Here is a 21,321-nt window from a genome sequence, read left to right as displayed (position 1 = left end):
TGACCATTTCATAATAATGTACTTCCTTAGCATGATGGATAACATTTATTATTTATTTCATCAAATACTTCATTAACACAATGAATGCTTCCAAGTTCCAAAAATAACATTTCCCAGGGTTAAAGCATTTTAGACAAAGGATATGAGAACAAAAGTGAGAACAAGAACATTCAAAGTAGGAGAGAATATCACAAAAGAGAGAGGTGGTGAATGTAAGCCATAAAGCAGGATGCTCTCCCACAGCAGGTCCTGCAGGGTCTGTGAGCCATTGCCGTCACTCTAATGCTTCACCAGCCAGGCACCCCCTGCAGGGATTTCTGAGTGCTGGGGTGCAGATATGGACCGTGAGCTCCTCTTCTATTTTTTTTTTTTTTTGTAGTAGTAGTATTAGAAAATGTTTTTTGCCTTATCTAGAAGACTGTAATAATTCAAAGAATCCCCATCAACATCTTTTATCTCTTGATTTCTATAGATATTTGGAAATATTAAGCAATTTATATATTGCTTATAGAGGTGTATTTTAAAAATGCTTTTGTTTTTCTGAATTATAAGATATCCCCTGGAGTAGCAGAAAACAAAATTATCTGTAAATATAAAATTTAATGCATATCTTCAGTGAAATTTTGAAACATTTACCATATATATTTTCAAAATCTTTTATAAGAGTTTTTTCCCCTTAATGTCAAAGTAGTATTGTCAATTTTAAAGGAACTTTTTTTTTTTTTTGTAGCGCCCTCTAAATTTAAATATACCTTATAATCCATTTTAACTGTAAAGAGAATACATCTAAGTAGAATTTTATCTCATAAACAATTCTGTTTGGTTCATAAACAGTTCTGTTCATGAAGAGAATTATTCAGACAAATAAAATGCTGCATTCAAAGTGTGAGCAATTCAAAATCTGTCTTCCAGATCGACCCACAGAAGAAAAGTTTTACTCTGAGACCCTTACAGGGAAAATGGTCACTTGTCATTACAATCATGAATATTTCTTATTTTCCAGCTGTTACTGAGCATGTTTAAGATACTCATGAGCTGTTTTGGCAGACACTTATTGATGCATTTTAAGCCTTTTGTTAGGTATAGTCTTTAGTCATTTTAGTACATTGAGAACTAATCTCCAAGTCTGTCAGTCCCATTTTGCATTACAAATCATTTGTAGTTTTATAACTGTCATTTCCAAGGACATCTGGAAAAGATGGATTTATGAAAGGTTATCGTGCATTCTAAGGAGGCTGGGAATTAGCATGACTTTGTAAAGGTTCTTGTAAATTGAGCAGCAGCCATCACTGGCAATAAGCTGTTTTCTGCTCTAGTCAAGTATCTTTATTTAAATATTAAGGAAGAGGTATGACCTTTGGCCTCAAAGATCACTATGATACAGCAATAGCACAATCTATTAGCTGTCAATGAAGTATTATGGCCCTGGCTCTCTCAAGACACCTATTTGTGGACAGTGTTATAATAACCCTTCCATTAGGCATCCCCAAGGCAAATAACCTTGGCTTTAACAGAGTCAGTTTAAAATTCCTTGGAGTAACATTAAGAGAATATCTGGTTTGTGTCAGTTTAGGATCAACTACCAGCATTAGTCCCATTCTGTAAATTGTAAGTAGCTGTGGATTTATTAGAATTATTTTATACATGCCCACAGGTAAATATTAAATACAAAGGATGTGAAAACTCATATTGCTTTCTACTTCCTACATGGAATATATATAGATTAATGGACACCTGACAGGTCTGAGCATTTTAAAGCAGGATCCATTTTCTACTGTATACATTTCATTTCTTTTGTTGATGGAAATTACACAGTACTACTAGAATTAAATTGCACCAAAAATAATAATAAAATAAAATCTTTCTACAAGATATAGTAAATGTGATTAAAAGCAGTTTAGATAATATTCCAATGAGTTGGTATGTTATCCTATATAGTTAGGTACAGCTACAATAAGATTAGGGAACTTTCTAAAAAGCTGAGAAAATTTCATATGCTCCGTCTTGTTTGTCTTCACTCTGCAGATATCAGTATATTTAATATGCAAAGTTAAGTGCAAGACCAAGTGTTTTTAAACTTGTGGGATATTCAGAATGAGTCTTTTAAACAAACAGAACAAATCTGATAGTGCTCCCCTATTATCAGCTGAACTGCTTTGAAATACAAACTACAGGAGTTTTCCTACCTATATAAAACCAGCTAAGGTTGTTTTTTGCACCCTCTGCAAGAGAACAACTCTAAAGTCATCTTCCCTCAGAGGTAACAGTCAAGGTCAAACTCCATTTAAGTACTTCAAAAAATCACAGATACCTGCAAATCTTAAAAATAAACTAATACAAATCCTATTAACATTTCAAATATTTTGGCCTGTATACTGGTGATAGTTTTTTCTTCTGAATCCAGCTTTAATGTCTAATACAAGTGGCTTTTATTGCTAAAACCTAACAAACAATGTGCTTACTGTTGTGAAATCAGAAGTGTGACTGGTTCTGCAAGTGTACCTTGTATACAACTTTATTTTCTGATTATTTTTAGCAGTAGTAGATTATTCTGCAGGTGGGAATAAAAGCATTCATGTGATGGGAAACTATATGAGCTGTCTCCCAGCAAGGTTCAGTGCCTCCACACCATCTCCCTGGTCCCTGAAGGGCTTTGATGGAGCCAAGGCAGTGATGGATCCCCTCCAGCCACTGCCCCCAGGACTCCTCTGCTCAAGGAAGGTTTACACATTGCAGAGGAAGAAAGCACCTGAATGAAAATAACTCAGTGCTAAATTGGCCAGTTGTCTCCACTTAGTTTTGAAGAGTTCCCTTCCCACCCCCTCACCACCCGCAGTTCTTGACCTCCTTAGAGGTTTTTATAGGAGAAGGACGAATAAAGGGAAAAAAATGCTGTGGAGGCAATAGTCTATCATGCTGGGATCCACCCCCTAATGGGTGCATAGGGATTTATCCCCTTGCTTAACAAAGGCAGAAGAGATAATTTCTACCTGGGTCACGACTGGAAATACTCAAAACTGCTGGTACAGATTCAGTCTCCAGCCAAATTGTACAAATGCCATTGCTGCCCTGAGAACCTTGGGTTTCAGGACCAATCTTTTCCGCCAGGGAGCTCTGCTCTCCCCCAGCATGGCATAGCAGCCCCAGGCAAGAGGAAGAGGCCCCTGATTCAGACTGAGGATGCCAGAATTTTGCACCTGCTGTTTTGGCCCTGACCTTCTCAGAGTTAGAAGCTGTGGGTTCAAAAAGCAGAGCACAGTGAAAAATGTGACCCTGACAAGCTTTTTTTTTTTTAACCAGTGCTAGGAAACAACATAGTTTCAAAGCAAACAATTAAGTTGGGGATTACAGTGGTTGTTTTCAAGTGTTCAGTACTCACATATTGCACACTAGGAAGGCAATATTCGTGTTCAATAAAGGGCACTTGACTTCTGGTTCATTCTCCCTTTAGCACTCCTCTTACAGTGATATTGGATACAAAGCCATTTTCTTTCATAGGGCAATACATGGCAGAGTCTAGGATGTAATTTAAGGGGCTCTATTGATATCATAAATTACAAGAAGTCTGCTGAAGCAGTTTATGAATGGCAGTAAAAACCTGAAACTGAATTACATCATTAGAATCATGTACCACATACATGTATTATTATTTATAATAAAGACCTAGATATCCTTGTATTTTATAGATGAGGAAGATGCCATAGGACCCTGTACTAAATAGAAATAGGACTCCCACAGCCTTTTGCTGGCAGATATGCTTCACTGATGGAAGAGAAAACCACTGTTTATGAACCTGATCCATAAAGGAGGAAAGCAACACAGGTCTCTAAGCCTGGGAAAGTGCCATACCACTGCAGAGCTTTCTACCGGACCAGTTCCTTGTGCCACTCTCTGAGTAACATCTTTACTTCCCTACCAGCCCACTGAAATTGATATGGACATTGAGGATCAGCAAAATAGGACATAAGGTTGTTATATGAGGCAGTAATAAGTATATTTTTATTGACTATGGAAAAGATAATTTTATGCTTTGGGTGCAAGAACTGAGGCATAAAAACCTTTATTTACCACAAAGTGCCGAGTAAAGACAAGAGGCTTTACTGGTAGAAACAGTCTGCCCACACTAGCAAGGCTATCAAGAGTAAGAAATGTGCACCTATGGGTTGCACCAACATTCTGGTATCTCAGGGGTGTAATGGAACCAGACATCTATGTCCTACTGAATTCCAATATGCTGAGCTTCAGAACTAAGTTCCTCTGAGATGGCAAGCCTAAAAGGACAAATATGTTTATTTTGCTCAGACATTTGGTAATATTGAGGGTCAAGATATTTAGAAAACCATTTTTAGCCTTTTAAATAATCATATGATTATTTCTCACCAGTAGAACATTGGGATTGTTTCAGGGCTATGAACCTGCTAACCACTGACTGATTTGCTCGTTTCAGCTGAGGCTGCAGTTGGACTTTGACAACAAGGAGGAGCTGCTGATGCTCCTCACACAGGCACCAGCCTCTGGAAGAGTAAGGACAGCAAAGAAGGGAGGGATGAGTATTGTATTTTGTCCTACAGAACCTTTGAAAATGTAAGGCAAAAGAAAGAACAGTTTGAGAGAAGTAGGTGAGGAGAGGCACTCACCATAGTTTCCTACATGGAAGCTGTGAATAGACTGAGGAGGGCCAGAAATAATCTCCTTTCTTTTTCTGAAGGAAGTGGCAGGCTCTGCCAGAGCCCAGCCTGGTGCTCCCCTGCCTGCTTCTCAGGTTGAAATTTTCCCTTGAGCACTAGCTCAATCTTCTCTTGGTGCACCAGCTCCTGTTTGTGACATCTAGAGATCAAGAATGTACCTTCTTTTGTTTTCCATACTGCTTACCTTTAGCTGTCTCAGGTTTTGTTTTCACCTTGCTCTTACCCACTGGGAGGAAAAAAAAAAAAAGTCAAATATAGTGTAATTTGAAATGTAAATTCCCAAGTAGAGACAATGCTCCTTGAGTGTTTATTGCAAAAGTTGTTTCTTTGTTCCATGCTTACACTTGACCGTGCTTACTTTACCTCACAGCAAGGATAAGTTGCTTTGTGTTGGTTTGTTTTTATAGCAAGCTGGTTGTGTATATTAGCTGTCCTGTAGTAGGAAGTGTTTTCCAATGGAAATGATGGAATGGTATTTCTGCAACAACTCCAGGTATTTGCTTTTCTTTCCTAATGGCTCTGTGGTGATGCAGGACTTTTTCTTGGTGAGGTTCATCCCTCTAATGATAAGAAAACGTGCCCATGACATGGATCAACTAATTGATAAAAAGACATCATATTCAGAATTTTTGATGTTATTGTCTTATGTTTTCAAGAGACACATCTCCTTTAACTTAGTCTGTTCCTGGGACACAGTGTGAAATATTTAGCTACAAGATTTTTCCACATTCTGTATATTAAACTTAAATAATCTGGAATCATGTGGTCACTGAAGATAAAACCACTGAAAGTAAATAGAATGTACAAACATATGTTTAGGTAAAATGATAAAAAACAGGCAAACAAGAAAATCACCACCATCACAAAGTTGATCTTCTCACAAGGTTTGTAGAAGAAAGAGCTCTTGACCTACACCAGACTTTTGCCTCCCTCTTGTTCAGACCACCATCTGGATTTGAGGCAGGATGATTAAGAGAGCTGTGCCAGCTCAGATGAAGAAATTCAGGTGGAAAAAGAATCTGGGGAGAGATGTCTTCCCTGCAGAATGGAGATGGCTGTGCCCAGAGTGGCACTGGTTGTAGAAAAGAGCTGTTGCCATCACCACCATCTGCATTGCAAGGACACGCACTCTTGAGATATTCCTAGGGTATAAGCGGGGGAATATATTCTGGAAAAAATCATGGAAAATATTCTGTTTATTGCCTCCTTTCACACTGAGGGAAGTTTCCAACATTAATGCCTCTGCTAATTGTAGCAATTTGTGATGGGGATTTCCAGATAACCTAACACCAGCTTTTTTTTTTTTCTTTTTTTTTTTTCTCTTTTTTTTAAGTGAAAATTAACACCTGAAGTCCCATCAACAGGAAAAAAGATCTTAAGTCTAGGTGCTAATGCAAGGATTGTTAGGTTTTTCAAGGTGTTAAAATCATTAGGATAACTGGTCATCCAAATCTTTTGAGATGTATGTACCCTGCTATATACACTCTGATGTACTGTTGTAATATGTATTTATAGATAGAAGAGTAAAAGTAAGAGTCATGCAATTTTCTGATGAAACTACATGGCAGATAGAAAAATGAATGCCAACATACTAAAGTGCATGAATGAGATGAATGTATTAGCCATCATCTTAGCGCTAAGTACATCCACTTAGGTACATGAATTTTATTTTGAAAATAATAATAATAATAATAATAATAATGCAGTTCGGAAAGGAACCGAGAAGATGTATTTCAATGACTTTTTTTTATATATATAAAAAGGTTATTTCTTATGATTTGGGGCATTTCCCCTTCTTATACAAAGTGTTGTCTATCAAACTCATAAGCATATGAATCTCTTCGACTATACTATTGTTCAATCTGCCTGTTCATAACTCAGCCTCTTATTCCATTATAATGCTTGAATGATTCACATGCAATATTTCCAATCCACTTTTCCTATCTTGTGAAACTTTTTAACGAAATGTTAGCATTTGCAGGCACCAGATGTTTTGACATAAGGAGAAGCAATATGTAAATTTTAATCCATGCTAGGAACAATAGCCTGGAGGCACCTTTTTCTTATTACATGAATCATATACTTAACCACAATGTGGTGGATTATATCAAAATCATCACCACCCTGAATATAGAGCACTTGTCTTGTGGTTGCCAATTAATGAAACTGATATATATTTAACTTGATGGGTACCAGTGATTTAACCAATAAGCCTTATCATACTTCACTACCATAGCTTCCTTTATAATTAGACTTCTGATCTGATAATTATCACAACTTCATACATTTTCCTCTAATCTCCCATTGGTTGTCAGCACAAATGATGCTGGCATCAAATCTGTTTCCCTGTCAATTGCAAATACCATTACTTTTAATCAAACAATGTATCATATAGTGCTTTTCTAAGCTATGAAATAACTTTTGATTTTATTTTCTAATGCTGTTTATTTACTCATTAAGAACCTGGTTCTGCAACAGGCTGGGCATTGCCTGTGTTCAAAGTGAACTAAGGGCTCTCAGTTCCTCACAAAGGAACTGAATACCTTTTATAATCAAATCCTAAGTGCATAATGAATAAGTAAAAAATCAAAGCATCCTTCCATGTCTAATCACTGAACTTTAAATAATATTTATAATATTATTCTGTTTTAATACTGATAGGTGTGTCTTAATGATTTGATGAAATAAAAGAGCCTGGAGAGAATCTTTAGTACAAATAAAATGTTTATCTGATATACACAAACAATGAGCACTATTTTACGTGAAACAAATGAACTATTACAAAACTATATCTGAAATATATATCACTACTTAACAATTTTTACATCATGTCATGAACAGAAAGCACCAAATATATTCTAAAGAAAGCAGCACTTTTTATATTAGGAATTCAAAATGCAACCCAAATCCTTACTTAATTTATTAAGCAAGAATATCTTTTAGCGACAAAATGCTACCTAATTATCAGCTTTAAAAAAATGTTTTACATCTTAAAATACAGTATTCTGTTTATCCTAAATTGTCTGGGGAACATCTAGTACATTAAAAGGTTTTTGTAGAGCTTCTTAGTGATTTAACTGATATCATCATGCCTGCTAGCAATTTTGCAACATTCTGAAAACACTTTCCATAAATCAAAGCCTTAGCAGCAGGAATAAGCAGATGGCAGGAGACCATATTAAAGAATGTATCAATTATTTTTATTAATGGGAGGCTACTGGATCATGATGTATCATAATGGACTAAATGTTTAGCAGTTGTGAAGTGTTTTGTCTGTTAGGTATCTCAGATGCTCTTAGCGGATGTTATTATATTGTCTTGTGATGGCATTCTTTGTGGGACTGGATAGTGAAGTTTCACAAGAGACATATAAAGAAATGTTTTAATTTCAGTCCTTTAATTGTATTCATATAATAAACATAAAATACCAGCATGTATAAAATGTAATTTCAAAAAGACTGCATATACAGTGTGTAATAAAGTACATTCTGTCTGCATACATTGACTTAGAAAACAAGATACTATATGGTTAACAATGAAAAATAGCAATTATTATAAAAATATTCTACAGTCTCATAATAGTAATGTAAATGCCTTTACTTATCTAAGAGACTTAACATAATTTTAAATTACAATAATTTTACATCCTCCATTCATATATACAGCCCTATTAAAGTCAAAAGGTATTACAATAGCAGTGTTCTTATTAAGATTAAATGACTGAATTATATTTAGTTATTTTACTATATAAAACAACTGAATTCTGTTTGTTAAAACTGCACTTACTGTAGCTTTTCATGCTATCTGTGCTATGCACAGTGAAAAATAATTTATGTTTCTGTTCTTAGTATAGTATCTATATCCATTTCATGAATTAAACGGGATGTTAATATTTCAGCTCCCTTTCCTTTTATGTAATTATCAGTCTGCTGGTTTATGTATTCTGTAAGAACATGTCCACCAGTTTTGAACAGCTGCTACTGAAAACAAGCAAGAATTCCTCATTTAATACATTTTGACAAAAATAGCCAGTTCTTCTCACCCGTGCCCTGATTGAGGTCAAATTCTGTACGTCTTTAAATTCTTTTCTAGACCTAGAACCACGGACAAATTATGCATCTCTTTTTTGAGAGATTTTGTTAAATAGATCTGTATAGGAAAGAGCACAAATTGTGTTTTGCATGCACCACATTTTAGTCGAGTAAAACTCCCCGGCATAGGAAAGAAATTCTGTCTGAGGAAGGAAGGATGTCAGGATTTGTCCCTGTAGTCATGCAGTCCCTTTCCTCTGTCCAAGCCAGAAGGCACCGTGCTCTGCTCTGCTCCAAAAGCCCTCCCAGCTTCACAGCAATCTCACCAAATTGAGGTGGGAGACCAACTGCTTATTCCAAAAAGTCTGGGATACAGATACCAGCAGAAACTTCTAAATACCTTCAGCACCGCCTATGTGGTGCCCTAGCTTATCATTTCTGGTGCCCTGTATCACCATTTAATTTCAACAGTGATGTGTAATACAGGTTATTGTTATTAGTGAAAACACTAATTATGATGACTTCTTACTAAAAAAAAAAAAAAAATGTAATGGTAGTGAAACAACATCACCATAATACAAACCCACAGGTACAGATACATTTAGTGTTTTGGTTAGGGGTACTGGGGTTCATGTGTGAATGAAGACAGCTTGAATATGCTTAATGATAGATGCAATACAGTATATTGCAAAAGGAGCATTTCCTATCTTCTGTTAGATTTCTCAAGCAGGAAGAGAAAAAAAAAATCTGGTGCTTTAGACTGAAGCAATTGTCAGAAGAATGAAACTCAACTTTAAAAAAATTTAATGGATGCACTATAATGTTTTTTAGAACAGTGCTTATAAAAGTGATGAAACTCAGGATGTTATTTAAAGTCAATATAGTTCAGAAGAGCGGCCTAACTCCCATGCAAAAGTTCAATGGGAAAATCATGTTATACATTCATATTTAATTTCTTTTTCTCCATTATGAGCAATCCACAATGGCGTATTTAAAACCAATGTAGTAGAAACTGCAGTACAAGGACAAATGGTGTTTGATGTCAACCAAGTATCTCCTCCTTTCATCAGCTGACGTGGACAGTACATATCCTACACTAGACGTAAAGTCGGAATAAATGTTACTTTCAATTCATCGTATTCCGTATTTGAATGTCAATATTAGCTAGTTTTTGGCAAAACTATGACAAAGTGAGATCTATTGAGCCTAATTTATAGAAGCTCTCCAATTAAAATGCTCATCAGCTCTACGTTCAATTGCCTATTGTTTATTTGTTTTTACCTTTTGTTAATTTTGTTCATTTGTTTTTCCATTCCTTTCCTCCATGTTAAAAAAATAAATAAAAATGAGTTTGTTGTTTTGATTAATTTTTAACCATACAGTGGAAGCATATCAGAGCTTCTAAGGAGGGTCAGGTTTGTGTTGGGCTATCTGGAAACTCATACATATGTGACAAAAATATCAATTCTGCTCTGCTCAACTTATATCCAAGCAGTTTGCATAGGCTCACAGAAATCATCAAGTTTCCTAAAAACATAAATATTCTCATGAGGTTGGATATTCCATCATCTTTCATAGCCATCTAGATGTAATTTTTTATTTCACTGCTAACTTTCCAATTAAAAAACTATTATGATATTACAGGGTCAGTCAGGAATGGCTTATGGCCCTGGATGAATACAGACCTCATGAGGACTATTAGGAGGACCCAGGTACCAGTAGGCAATAGGAGGAAACAAATGCTCTGTTCTTGGATAATGTTTAAGTACATTTAAATACATTTAAACCATTCACACAAATAGAAATCCATTTTCATCTCTGTTCCTGATCATGTGACATTTCCGAAGAATGAAGCAAGGCTCAGTGACACCAATACTTAATACATACATTAGAAATATATTTGGAATTATTAGAGGACTCCCAGATGTGTTCTTTTGGCTTTGGTTGGGGAAGAGCTATGAAGAACTTATGCCAGTTTATTTCCCATGTATTAATGTTACAGTAAGAATGACTGCACTTCATGTACTGCAGCAACATACATCACCCTCCGGAATTTCACTGTGTATTGAAATGATATGCATTTATTGAGTCATCAAAACATGTGTCATGAGTGCCCACTCCTAGAATGCAAGTTATGGAAAGCAGTGCATCACATCAACACTTCTGAATATCCACTTTGGTTTGAAGTCTTCCTGTCTTTTCTGCAAATTTGAAATTAAATTCTCCTTGTTTCAATACGTTTACTGGGACTCTGTTCATCTTCCTCCATTTCCAAATGGATCAAAGCTTGGGTATGGATAAGATAGAGTCCCTTTAGCAAAACCTTAGTGTGCTGCCCAAGGACATCGAAAGGACTGTCCAGAAGCACACTGGCATGTGTAAATACTCTGATCCCTTCCACAGAAAGAAGGACACAGTTTGAATACTCTTGGAATAAGCAGCTAACGCAGCACTGTTACCAGTAGTGCTTGTTTTAAATTGTGCTAATTTTAACGTGAATTATCTTTGTTCAGTCTTGTACATCCATACAGTTTTTCTGAATACTTTCTGCTGAAATGTCATATCTTTTTCTCTCTGAGTTCCTTTGAGTCTCTGTCATTATGCTAGTTTCCATTTTTCATCTGTATCATTAAAATATATATTAAAAGTCTGATCTCTTTCTACAAATGAAATTATATATATATATTAAAAAAAAAAAAAAACAGGATTGCATGAAAAACTTAATGGATATTCTCATTTTAAAAACAAGTCTATGCAGTTTTAAATTCATGTTCACTTCACTTGTGCAAATGCATTACCATCTGTTTTTTTCAGATTTTAGAACCTGTAACATTTCTACAGTTCCCAGTTTAAATATTTCCCTACTGTTTCTCATGCTTTGTAGAATTTTTAATACAAAATTCTCATTTTAGTTATGAAAAAAAAAAAAGAAAATAACAAATGACTAACTCATCTTTATAACAGATAAATATACGTATAGACTGAAGAGAGTCTGAATACATTTGTGTAACATGGATATTCCTTTTGTCATAACCATATTCATAGTGCTGTAAAAAGTCATGGAACAATTATCAAAATATTTCTAGTGAAGAAAGATTTGTGCAAATGTCAGCTGTGAATAGATGGTGTGAATTTGGGGTAAAGTGATATGAGTTCATGTCCTTCTCATTTTCCTGTGAAGTAAGGACTGATTTAAACTCTTGCCTGTTATCTTCGCAGTGGTTCTCCATATTTGTATTTGAAACAAGAACAAACACCATGCTTACGCTCAACTAAGTCTTTTAGAAAGTGGTTTAAGGAAGTGTGAGGCCCTTTCTGCTCTTATAAATCATCTCCATCATCTGTGCTAAAGCTGCTTCTCCTGCTGCTCTCTTTTGATGCAGCTGGGGATGTGGAAGACAAGAGCGGGTCTGCTCCAAATGGTGATACCGTGTCATCCAGTAAAATTTCCTCTAGTCGTTGCTCTTCTTTTAAAGCTGCGCTGAAGGACAAATCGGTAAAGTGTGAAAGTGGATCAGAAAAGGCTGTAGATCCATCACAAACAGTAGGATTTTGTCCATGTGCCAAAGGCATTTGTTGAGAGTAGTCTACAGAGTTCTCCTCTGGATATGACTGTTGCTTGATGACCTGTGCAGCTAAATCTACAGCACTGAGTGAAGATATGACTGGAAGGCCATGAGCACGTGCCTGAATCTCTAGTTCCTAATGTTTAAAAAATAAAAATAAAAATTAGATAATGATTTTGGAAGAGAAATAATGTCTTCAAAACTATTGCAACAAGTATACAGATCATACATGCATATTAATTATACCTCTTGTCTAGTTGTGAGACTATGTTAAAATACAAAATTGTTAATCTAGGAAAATTTGCCATGTGCTTCCAGAGATAGTTTTCTTTTTAATTCCACCGCTGTCATTAAGCAGCAGGAAACATTAGAGATGGGAAAGCTTTACTGAAAGCATTGCCTTGTGGACCTAATAAAGTTGAAAGAAAAGTGTTGCAACTTTTGGGTCTGTTATTCATTGCTATCCAGAGAAACAAAAGATACTTTATGATGCTAATTTACTGATATATTTGTAAATTACAATAAATAAGGTGATTAATTTTATATCTGTCTATCTATGTCACCATTGCATGTATAAATATTCATATTCTGTTGCTTTGTGTCATGAGCAGACATAGCATGGCACACTATGCCCAAAGAAGTGCAAAGTTTGAAATGGTTACAAAGGGAAAAGAAAACACAGAAAGAAATTTTGTGTTCATTATTGATTTTTGGCAGGAGAAATGTACCTTTTCCTTCCTGTTTTGTCCTTCTCAGGTTATCATATACACATAAGTTAACCGTTTGTGCAAATACTTTATTAATTTTCACTGTATTCCTTTATGTAAGGTTTAATTATGAAAGAAATTTCCTAGAAATCTGAAAAAAAATACCTCATCCCCAATTTACACAGCAATAAACAGGGAAAAACAATTCATTTTCAGTAAGTGACATTTGGGAAAAATGATATAGATTAATAAAATTTGATGAGGGATAAGTACTGAGAAAGCTTTGTAGTTCATGGCAACACTCTCATACAAACCTGAATTCGAAGCAGAAGTCTTCTGTTAGTGTGCTCTAATTTCTTCTGTCTGTGTTCTAATTCTCTGGCTCTCTGTTGTTCTTTTTGTAGCCACTTGATGTACTCCACTGATGCTTTTAAAATAGTTCCTTTGTTCCAGCGCATATCACTGCAGAATGTAGAGATAACCTTTTCACAATTGTGCATGTCAGCAGAATTCATAAGAACTTACAAAATCTTTTACATTAATATGAAATAATGATTTACATGACTATTATTCACTCTTAGATATTATTGCTTCTGAATGGAAATTTTAATAGAATAGTTAAGAAGCCCTTATATAGTAAAATTAATCCCAGAATGAAAATAAGTGTCAAAAGAAAGTAATAAAGTGACTTTTTGTGGGAGAGCTAAATGCAATATCATGATTCTACCATTACAGTTTTTATATTTTTAGTGAAAATTGCTTTTATTATTAACTCTAAGATTAAAATCTATGTGCAGTAGTTCTGCATTAATGAACTAGGAAATATACATTACTGAGGACTTAAGACTAAATTTTTAAAGATCATTTCAAATATACTACTCCTTTTACTTGACTTACTAATGAGGTTGCTTTTATGCTTGTTGAGGAAAAAAATGGTCTATGTTGAATGCCACTCATCACTGACGACAGACAAATCATGGTTTGGTAACCACAATGGTATGACAAAAATTCTTGCTTAAGCCCATTCAACAAACTTGAAACAATATAAATCAGGTTGAAGTCCACAGCTACATAGAGACACCAATTTAAAATGAAACTCTTGCCCCCAAAAAATAAGATTAAACCCTTCCCTCATTCAGGAATTCATGGTTTAGCTACCAGCTTACAAGCAGTCTTACAACAATACACTTGTTCAAACTTAGCATGAGTTCAAGGACTTCCATACATCCATTTGTTAACTTTCCATATACTCCTTTATGCAAGGTCTTAGAGGCCTTGCAACAGGAATAATTTTCTCTTGAAAATGTTGAATTTCTGATAAAATTCGGTATTGTGTAATACAGGGATGGGCAGTGCTGCATTAATATACATACAGAAGAGTTTATCCAAACTACCTGCTTCACTGCAAGATGGCTTAAACTGAGAAGACAGACAGCCATTCTGGTCTTATAAACCAAGCCCGAGAGGGAAAAAACTGTTTAAACCAGTAAGAATCTGAGGTTGGGAGTGAGAAGTAACCAAATTAGTGTGTTGTTTTTAAGTATCTGTTCCAAATGCATATACTTATACCCTGGCATTGATAGAGTAAAAAAAAAAAAGAAGATATATATTATACTCTCATCTATTACCACTTTCCATTATTTCTTGTTTGCTTTAGTTAAGGAGACCTGACCCTACTCACATGCATGTGATCTGGAGTGGACTTATTTCTTTTAGAAGTGTCTATGTTTTACATTCAGCTTCCTAGAGTAAATACCTAAGGAACCTTGCACTCTTATCCCAAAGGTAAGCAGCCTTGATCTCCACCAAGACTGCCGTCTTTCTCCTGAATGTATAGGGCAAATGCTAGGCAGGTACAGGATCTGGGGATCCAGTTGAATGATAAATGCTTATGGAGCTCATAGCTTTAAAGATGCTCAGAAAAGTAATTCAAATGGTTTGTGATAGAGCATCACAGTGTTTAACTATGCCCTAGAATTTAGATCATTTGCTAGGGATTTGGGAGAACCAGCCTTATGGTCAGAGAAGGATGGAATTCACATCTCCTTCCTCTCCAGGCAGCAGAAAAACCATGGGGCTCCAGCAAACTCCTCTCAGCCATGTGGGCCAGGAATACACAGCTTTGGGGTTTAGAAACTGGGGAAGTCAGAGAGAAAATGGTTATTGCCTCACACCGGGCTGTCTGCAAAGCCAAAACCTCACAGGCTGCTCCCTAAAGTGGGTATGTATTTTCATTTAGACCATCTCTGGATGGAAAATTACGCAGAGGTGGGAGCAGGAGCCAAGAGCAGAGCCTGTGTCCCTCATGAGAGCTGAATCATCTCTTGGCAGTCCTTCTGCCCTCCTTCTTGCTGTCCTTCATGCCTATGGGAGAGCAGAACACCACAGAATCACAGAATCACAGAATCACAGAATCGAAGGGGTTGGAAGGGACCTCAAAAGATCATCAGGTCCAACCCCCTTGCCAAAGCAGGTTCCTTAGAGCAGGCTGCCCAGGTAGGCATCCAGACGGGCCTTGAATATCTCCAGAGGAGACTCGACAACCTCCGCAGGCAGCCTGTTCCAGTGTTCCATCACTCTCACTGTGAAGAAGTTCTTTCGCATGTTGGTGCAGAACTTCCTGTGCTCTATCTTGTGACCATTACCCCTTGTCCTATCCCCACAAACCACTGAAAAGAGGTTGGCCAAATCCCTCTGTCTCCCACACCTCAAGTATTTATACACATTGATGAGATCCCCTCTCAGTCTTCTTTTCTCCAGGCTGAACAGACCCAGGTCTCTCAGCCTTTCTTCATAGGGAAGATGCTCCAGGCCCTGCATCATCTTTGTGGCCCTCCGCTGGACTCTTTCCAGGAGATCCCTGTCTTTTTTGTACCGGGGGGCCCAGAACTGGACACAGTACTCCAGGTGAGGCCTGACCAGGGCAGAGTAGAGGGGGAGGATCACCTCCCTTGACCTACTGGTCACGCTCCTTTTAATGCACGCCAGGATCCCATTGGCCTACTTGGCCACGAGGGCACACTGCTGGCTCATGGTCAACCTGTCGTCCACCGGGACCCCCAGGTCCTTCTCCTCAGAGATCCTCTCCAGCAGGTCGTCCCCCAGCCTGTACTGATACGTCCGGATTGTTCCTTCCCAGGTGCAGGACTCTACACTTGCTCTTATTAAACCTCATTTGGTTTCTTCCTGCCCATCTCTCCAGCCGGTCCAGGTCTCACTGAATGGCAGCACGGCCTTCTGGCGTGTCAGCCACTCCTCCCAGCTTTGTGTCATCGGCGTACTTGCTGAGGGCAGACACTATTCCCTCATCAAGGTTGTCAATGAAGATGTTGAACAAGACCAGACCCAGCACCAACCCCTAGGGAACGCCACTAGTCACAAATCTCCAGCTGGACTCTGCACCGCCAATCACCACCCTCTGAGCTCAGCCAGTCAGCCAGTTCTCAACCCACCTAACTGTCCACTCCTCTATCCCATACTTTCTCAGCTTTGCTATCAGGATGTCATGGGAGACAGTATCGAAAGCCTTGCTAAAGTCAAGGTAGATGACATCCACTGCTCTCCCCCCATCTACCCAGCTGGTGATGCCATCATAGAAGGCAACAAGGTTGGTTGAGCACAACTTCCCCTTGGTGAATCCATGCTGACTACTCCTCATAACATTCTTCTCTTCCAATTGCTTGGAGATGACATCCAGAACAAGCTGTTCCAACACCTTTCCAGGGACAGAGGTGAGACTGACTGGCCTGTAGTTTCCCGGATCCTCCTTCTTGCCCTTCTTGAAGACCGGAGTGACATTGGCTATCCTCCAATCTTCAGGCAACTCTCCTGTTTTCCAGGACCTTTCAAAGATGATAGAGAGCAGTTCGGTGATCATCTCTGCCAACTCCCTTAGCACACATGGATGCATCCCATCAGGACCCATGGATTTGTGTGCGTTGAGCCCACTCAGACACTCCTGAACTACTCTCTCGTCAACCAGAGGGGATCCCTCCCAGCCCCTTTCTCCTCCCACCAGGGTTGAGGAGTCCCGGGGGGGAGTCCTTGAAGCAAAGACTGAAGCAAAGAAAGCATTCAGTATCTCCACCTTCTCGGTGTCTCCCGTTACCAAGACACCCCCCTTGTTCAGCAAGGGACCCACATTATCCCTAGTCTTCCTTTTACTGTTTACATACTTAAAAAAAAAAAAAAAAACTTCTTATTATCTTGTATCTCTTTTGCAAGCCTCATCTCTAGGTGAGCTTTAGCCTTCCTCATCGCATCCCTGCAGGCCCTGAGAACACTTCTATACTCCTCCCAAGAGGACAGGCCCTTTTTCCACATTTCATAGACCTTCCTCTTCCTTTTGATCTTACCGACGAGCTCCTTGCTCATCCACGCAGGTTTCCTGCCCCCCTTCCCCGATTTCCTACTCTTAGGGATGCACCGATCCTGAGCTTGGAAGAAGTGCTGTTTAAATGTCGCCCAGCTCTCACAAGCACCCTTGCCTTCTAGCAACCTAGCCCATGAGATACTCCCAAGCTGGTCCCGGAAGAGGTCGAAGCTAGCTCTTCAAAAGTCCAGGGTAGCAATCCTGCTACTAGCCTTACTTCTTCCACCAAGTTCCATCTTGAACTCCACCATCTCATGGTCGCTGCATCCCAAGCTGCCCCCAACCTTCACATCCTTAACAAGCCCATCCCTGTAGGTAAGGACAAGGTCTAGAAGCACCCCCCACCTTGTCAGCTCCTCCACCACCTGCATCAGAAAATTGTCTTCAATGCACTGTAGGAACCATTTGGACTGCGCATGCCTGGCCAAGTTGCTTACCTAACAGATGTCTGGATAATTGAAGTCCCCCATGAGAACCAGCGCCCGGGATCTTGAGGCTACTACCAGCTGCTTGTAGAAGGCCCCATGGACCTCCTCCTCCTGATCTGGTAACCTGTAGTACACCCCCCACAACAGTGTCCCCCATACCAGCCCACCCCTTAATTCTCGCCCACAAGCTCTCCACTTGTCCTTCACCCTCCCCCAGGTGGAGCTGGGTACACTCTAATTGCTCCCTCACATAAAGGGCAACATCACCCCCTCGCTTCCCCAGCCTGTCTTTCCTGAAAAGGACATAGCCCCCCATGACAGCATTCCAGTCTTGTGAGCTCTCCCACCACGTCTCTGTGGTTGCTACGAGATCGTGGCCCTGCGACCGAACACAGATCTCGAGCTCATCCTGTTTATTTCCTGTGCTCTGTGCATTGGTATACAGGCACTTTAGGGAAGCAGCAGGTGCAGTTACCCCTGGAGGGATGCAAGAAGAAGATTCCGGACGGGGTATCGGGATCGTTACCTTCTCTGAGGAGCCCTCAGACAATCCTATGGGACAACTCAGAGGTTTTTCCCTCCTATCTTCAACAGTGACAGCAGTGACAACTTCCCCCAGCCCTTCTCTGTCACTTTTAGCTCCCCTCCCTTCCCCCGTCAAACCTAGTTTAAAGCCCTGGTAATCAGCCCAGAGAGCTTGCTCCCCAACACACTTGTGCCCCACTTGCTGAGTTGGAGTCAGTCAGCAGCCCACATACCCATCTGACATGTGGGTCAGCAGCCCACATACCCATACAGAACGTGTTTCCTGACAGCATTCTGTGGCCTTCCTCCTGTGAGAGGACTTTCTCCTCATATGTGGGATGTCTATGTTCAAACTGCAAAAGTTATGGAAGATTTTAGTACATCTGATGCTTATGTTTCTGAACAAATGTTTGAATACCATCACCCCATTGTAATCTTGTTTTTTTTGTTTGTTTGTTTGTTCATTTGTTTGTTTTCAGACCTCTCTGGAAAGTTAGGTAAAATGCTGACTTCTTAAATACCTCTCTATTTAAGCCTGACTTGCTGTGTAGTTTGAAAGGCTGGAAAGTGCCTGTCTCTCTACACCAGAGAACTCTTGAATAAATAGGAAGAGCTAAAGATAGGAGGAAAACAACTTTTCAAGATGAAAATCTCCACTGTCATCTCAGATATAAAAATGCTGTTTATAGCTAGGACATATTCATAGCAACTTTGAAAAGTGCAACAGTAAGAAAACTTATAGTATAAACTCTGGAGAAGCAAAATCTGACTAGGCACTAGGGATCAGTTCCTCCCAGCCTGTAATTAAGACCAAGCTAAGCCAATTTTGAACTGATGATCTAAACATGAAAATATAGTAGTATAAAATTACTTATTAAGCTATAGCTGGCAAAATGGAAATTCTTAAGACATCTAACAGCAGCAGAAAAATATACATATATCACACCTTTAGCAAACATTTAATAGTGATCTCACAATTTCACATCAGTTATAAAGCATTATGGATTCAAAATCAAATTCAGAAAAAAATGTTTTTCAGTCAATTTTTCTGATTGACATATGAATAACCCATATGTTTATGACTTTATTTGAAATGTTTTTTATCATGATTCATTCATATTGCACATAATTGGCAACATTTGTGAAATAGCTTACTTTCAGTTCATGTTTCCTTGATACTTTGAATTTTTATGTATATATGGTTATTATAAATTTTCACATAATAGAAGTCATCACTGAAGAGCTAATTCCTGGATTCAAATTGCCAGAGAGATGGATTTGGTCAACTTGGATGAAATATATATTTATAGATAACTTTGGTAGTAATATTTACAAATTCGAGAGGCAAAAGTATCATGGAGATCTCAGATGAAAATGCTGTGGTTGCTGTTATCACTTAACAGATTTTGAACCATTTCCATTAAACCACTGAAGGTCTGTGCTTAATGAACTGTGATGTACAATACATCTGCTGGCCAGCATGCAAGACCAAATCTGATGCAAGAACAGAATTCTTCCTGATTGCTATTTATACATCTGTTATTATGTGTGTGTGCATGTGTGTACACATGTATCCTCCTTCTCTTTATGCATATACTCACTGATATCTTATTAACTGAGGGATAGTCAAGCAACATGTTCCAGTGTCTGGAAGCAACACAGCAAAGGACTGGCTGGCAACCTTAGAAGTCAATTCATATTTCACTCTGTATCTCAGTATTTATACCAGGAGCAAAAGAAATACTGGTTCTGCATCACAGACACTCTCCATCCTTTCTAGCCTGGCAGACTAGCCATACAGCAGTGATAAGACTGCACTTTGGAGAAACAGAGGCTCTACAGAGGAGATGTATAGGGCTGGAAGAGCAGCAATGTAACTAGAGAGGATGAAGAGAAACAGTGGGAACTGCCTAGCAAGTGTCTGTAGTGTGTCTAGCCCTGTTTAGCAGGCAGGCAAGCAAATTCATTTATAACGGGAAGAAAAAAAAATATTTTTTTTTTGAAAAACAGATTCAATCCAAGAAAAACAAGTACATAAAAATAATTTGGAAAATTCTCAGAATAGTTATTGGTTTTCTGTGTTTGGTTGTTGTTGTTGTTGTTTTGTTTTATTTGTTTTTCCCTGAAAATACTGAATTAAAAGGTGGCTGCAGATAAAGGTATATGAAAAATGATAAAAGGGGTAGTATGAGATTGTTTATTGTTTTTAGGGACATGCATTGTTCCTGCTCAGCATCTAACAGAGGTAGAGTTTGTAATGACAAGACCTACAAGTTCATCTGAGAACCTGTAAAAAGTGAGCAGTCACTAGTATTTTCCAGTCATTTAATTGGAAAGTGGTTTATAAAAATAGGTAAAACAGTTGCATTTATAACTACCAACACAAATATAGATCAACTAGTCTTTGGAGACTCTTTCACTGGTTATTAAACCCCTCCGTTTTATTTTTTTTTAATCTTCCTTTTTATTATACATATGTTAGACTCTGTCCTGTAAATACTGAGACAGATGGGAAAATCTACATGTAAAAAAGTCAGTTGAGAGCAGTAAGTTTTGCATGTCTGGGCATCAGCAATGACCTCTGCAAAGGAGGATTGTGTCTTTGTGTGTTGGCACATGTGTTACTATAATTTGAAATTTTAAGCAAGCTACACACATATTACCTAGCTTAATTAACAGAGATCTGCTACACTTAATATGATTTGCATGGAAAACTAGCAAATAAGTAAAAAACATGTTGTGTGAACCCTAGTTCCTCTTAAGTTTACCAGCTAAATCTCTCTACAAATCTCACGAGCCCAGGAATTTAGTGAAATTCTCATCTAGAAGAGTTCCTCATTTAGGAGAAAAGAAACATAGCCATGAGGCTGTACGCCAGCTTGCTTCCAGTAAGGTATGTTTGTTGAAGTCAAAGGAGCTTCACTAGTTTGCACAAGTTGTAGGGCTCCTGTAGGAGGGGCATGAGCATCTGATCATCTAAGATTAAAACTAATTAATGAAAGCA

At 38.2% G+C, this 21,321-nt stretch overlaps 1 protein-coding gene across 10 annotated transcripts in view; it reads right to left on the bottom strand.

Moving 5' to 3' along the window:
- Positions 1–7,293: 7,293 nt before the first annotated feature.
- TFEC (transcription factor EC) overlaps positions 7,294–21,321 on the bottom strand; it is a 148,983-nt gene continuing 134,955 nt past the window's right edge. For 7 of the 10 annotated variants that reach the window (XM_083809725.1, XM_083809728.1, XM_083809726.1 and 4 more), the window contains 2 exons: positions 13,307–13,454; positions 7,295–12,421 (listed from right to left, as the gene is read on the bottom strand). In XM_083809725.1, the coding sequence (XP_083665851.1) occupies positions 12,041–12,421; positions 13,307–13,454 (529 nt within the window). In that variant the 3' untranslated portion in view covers positions 7,295–12,040. Of the gene's footprint in view, positions 12,422–13,306; positions 13,455–13,889; positions 16,835–21,321 lie in introns of those variants that run through there. The other 3 variants (XM_083809723.1, XM_083809730.1, XR_014575006.1) reach the window with 2 other exon arrangements.

Source organism: Anser anser (genome assembly GCF_964211835.1).
Source record: "Anser anser genome assembly, chromosome: 1".
Lineage (NCBI taxonomy): Eukaryota > Metazoa > Chordata > Aves > Anseriformes > Anatidae > Anser > Anser anser.
Note: the sequence above shows the minus strand (reverse complement) of the source record. Positions and strands in the feature narration are given on the sequence as shown.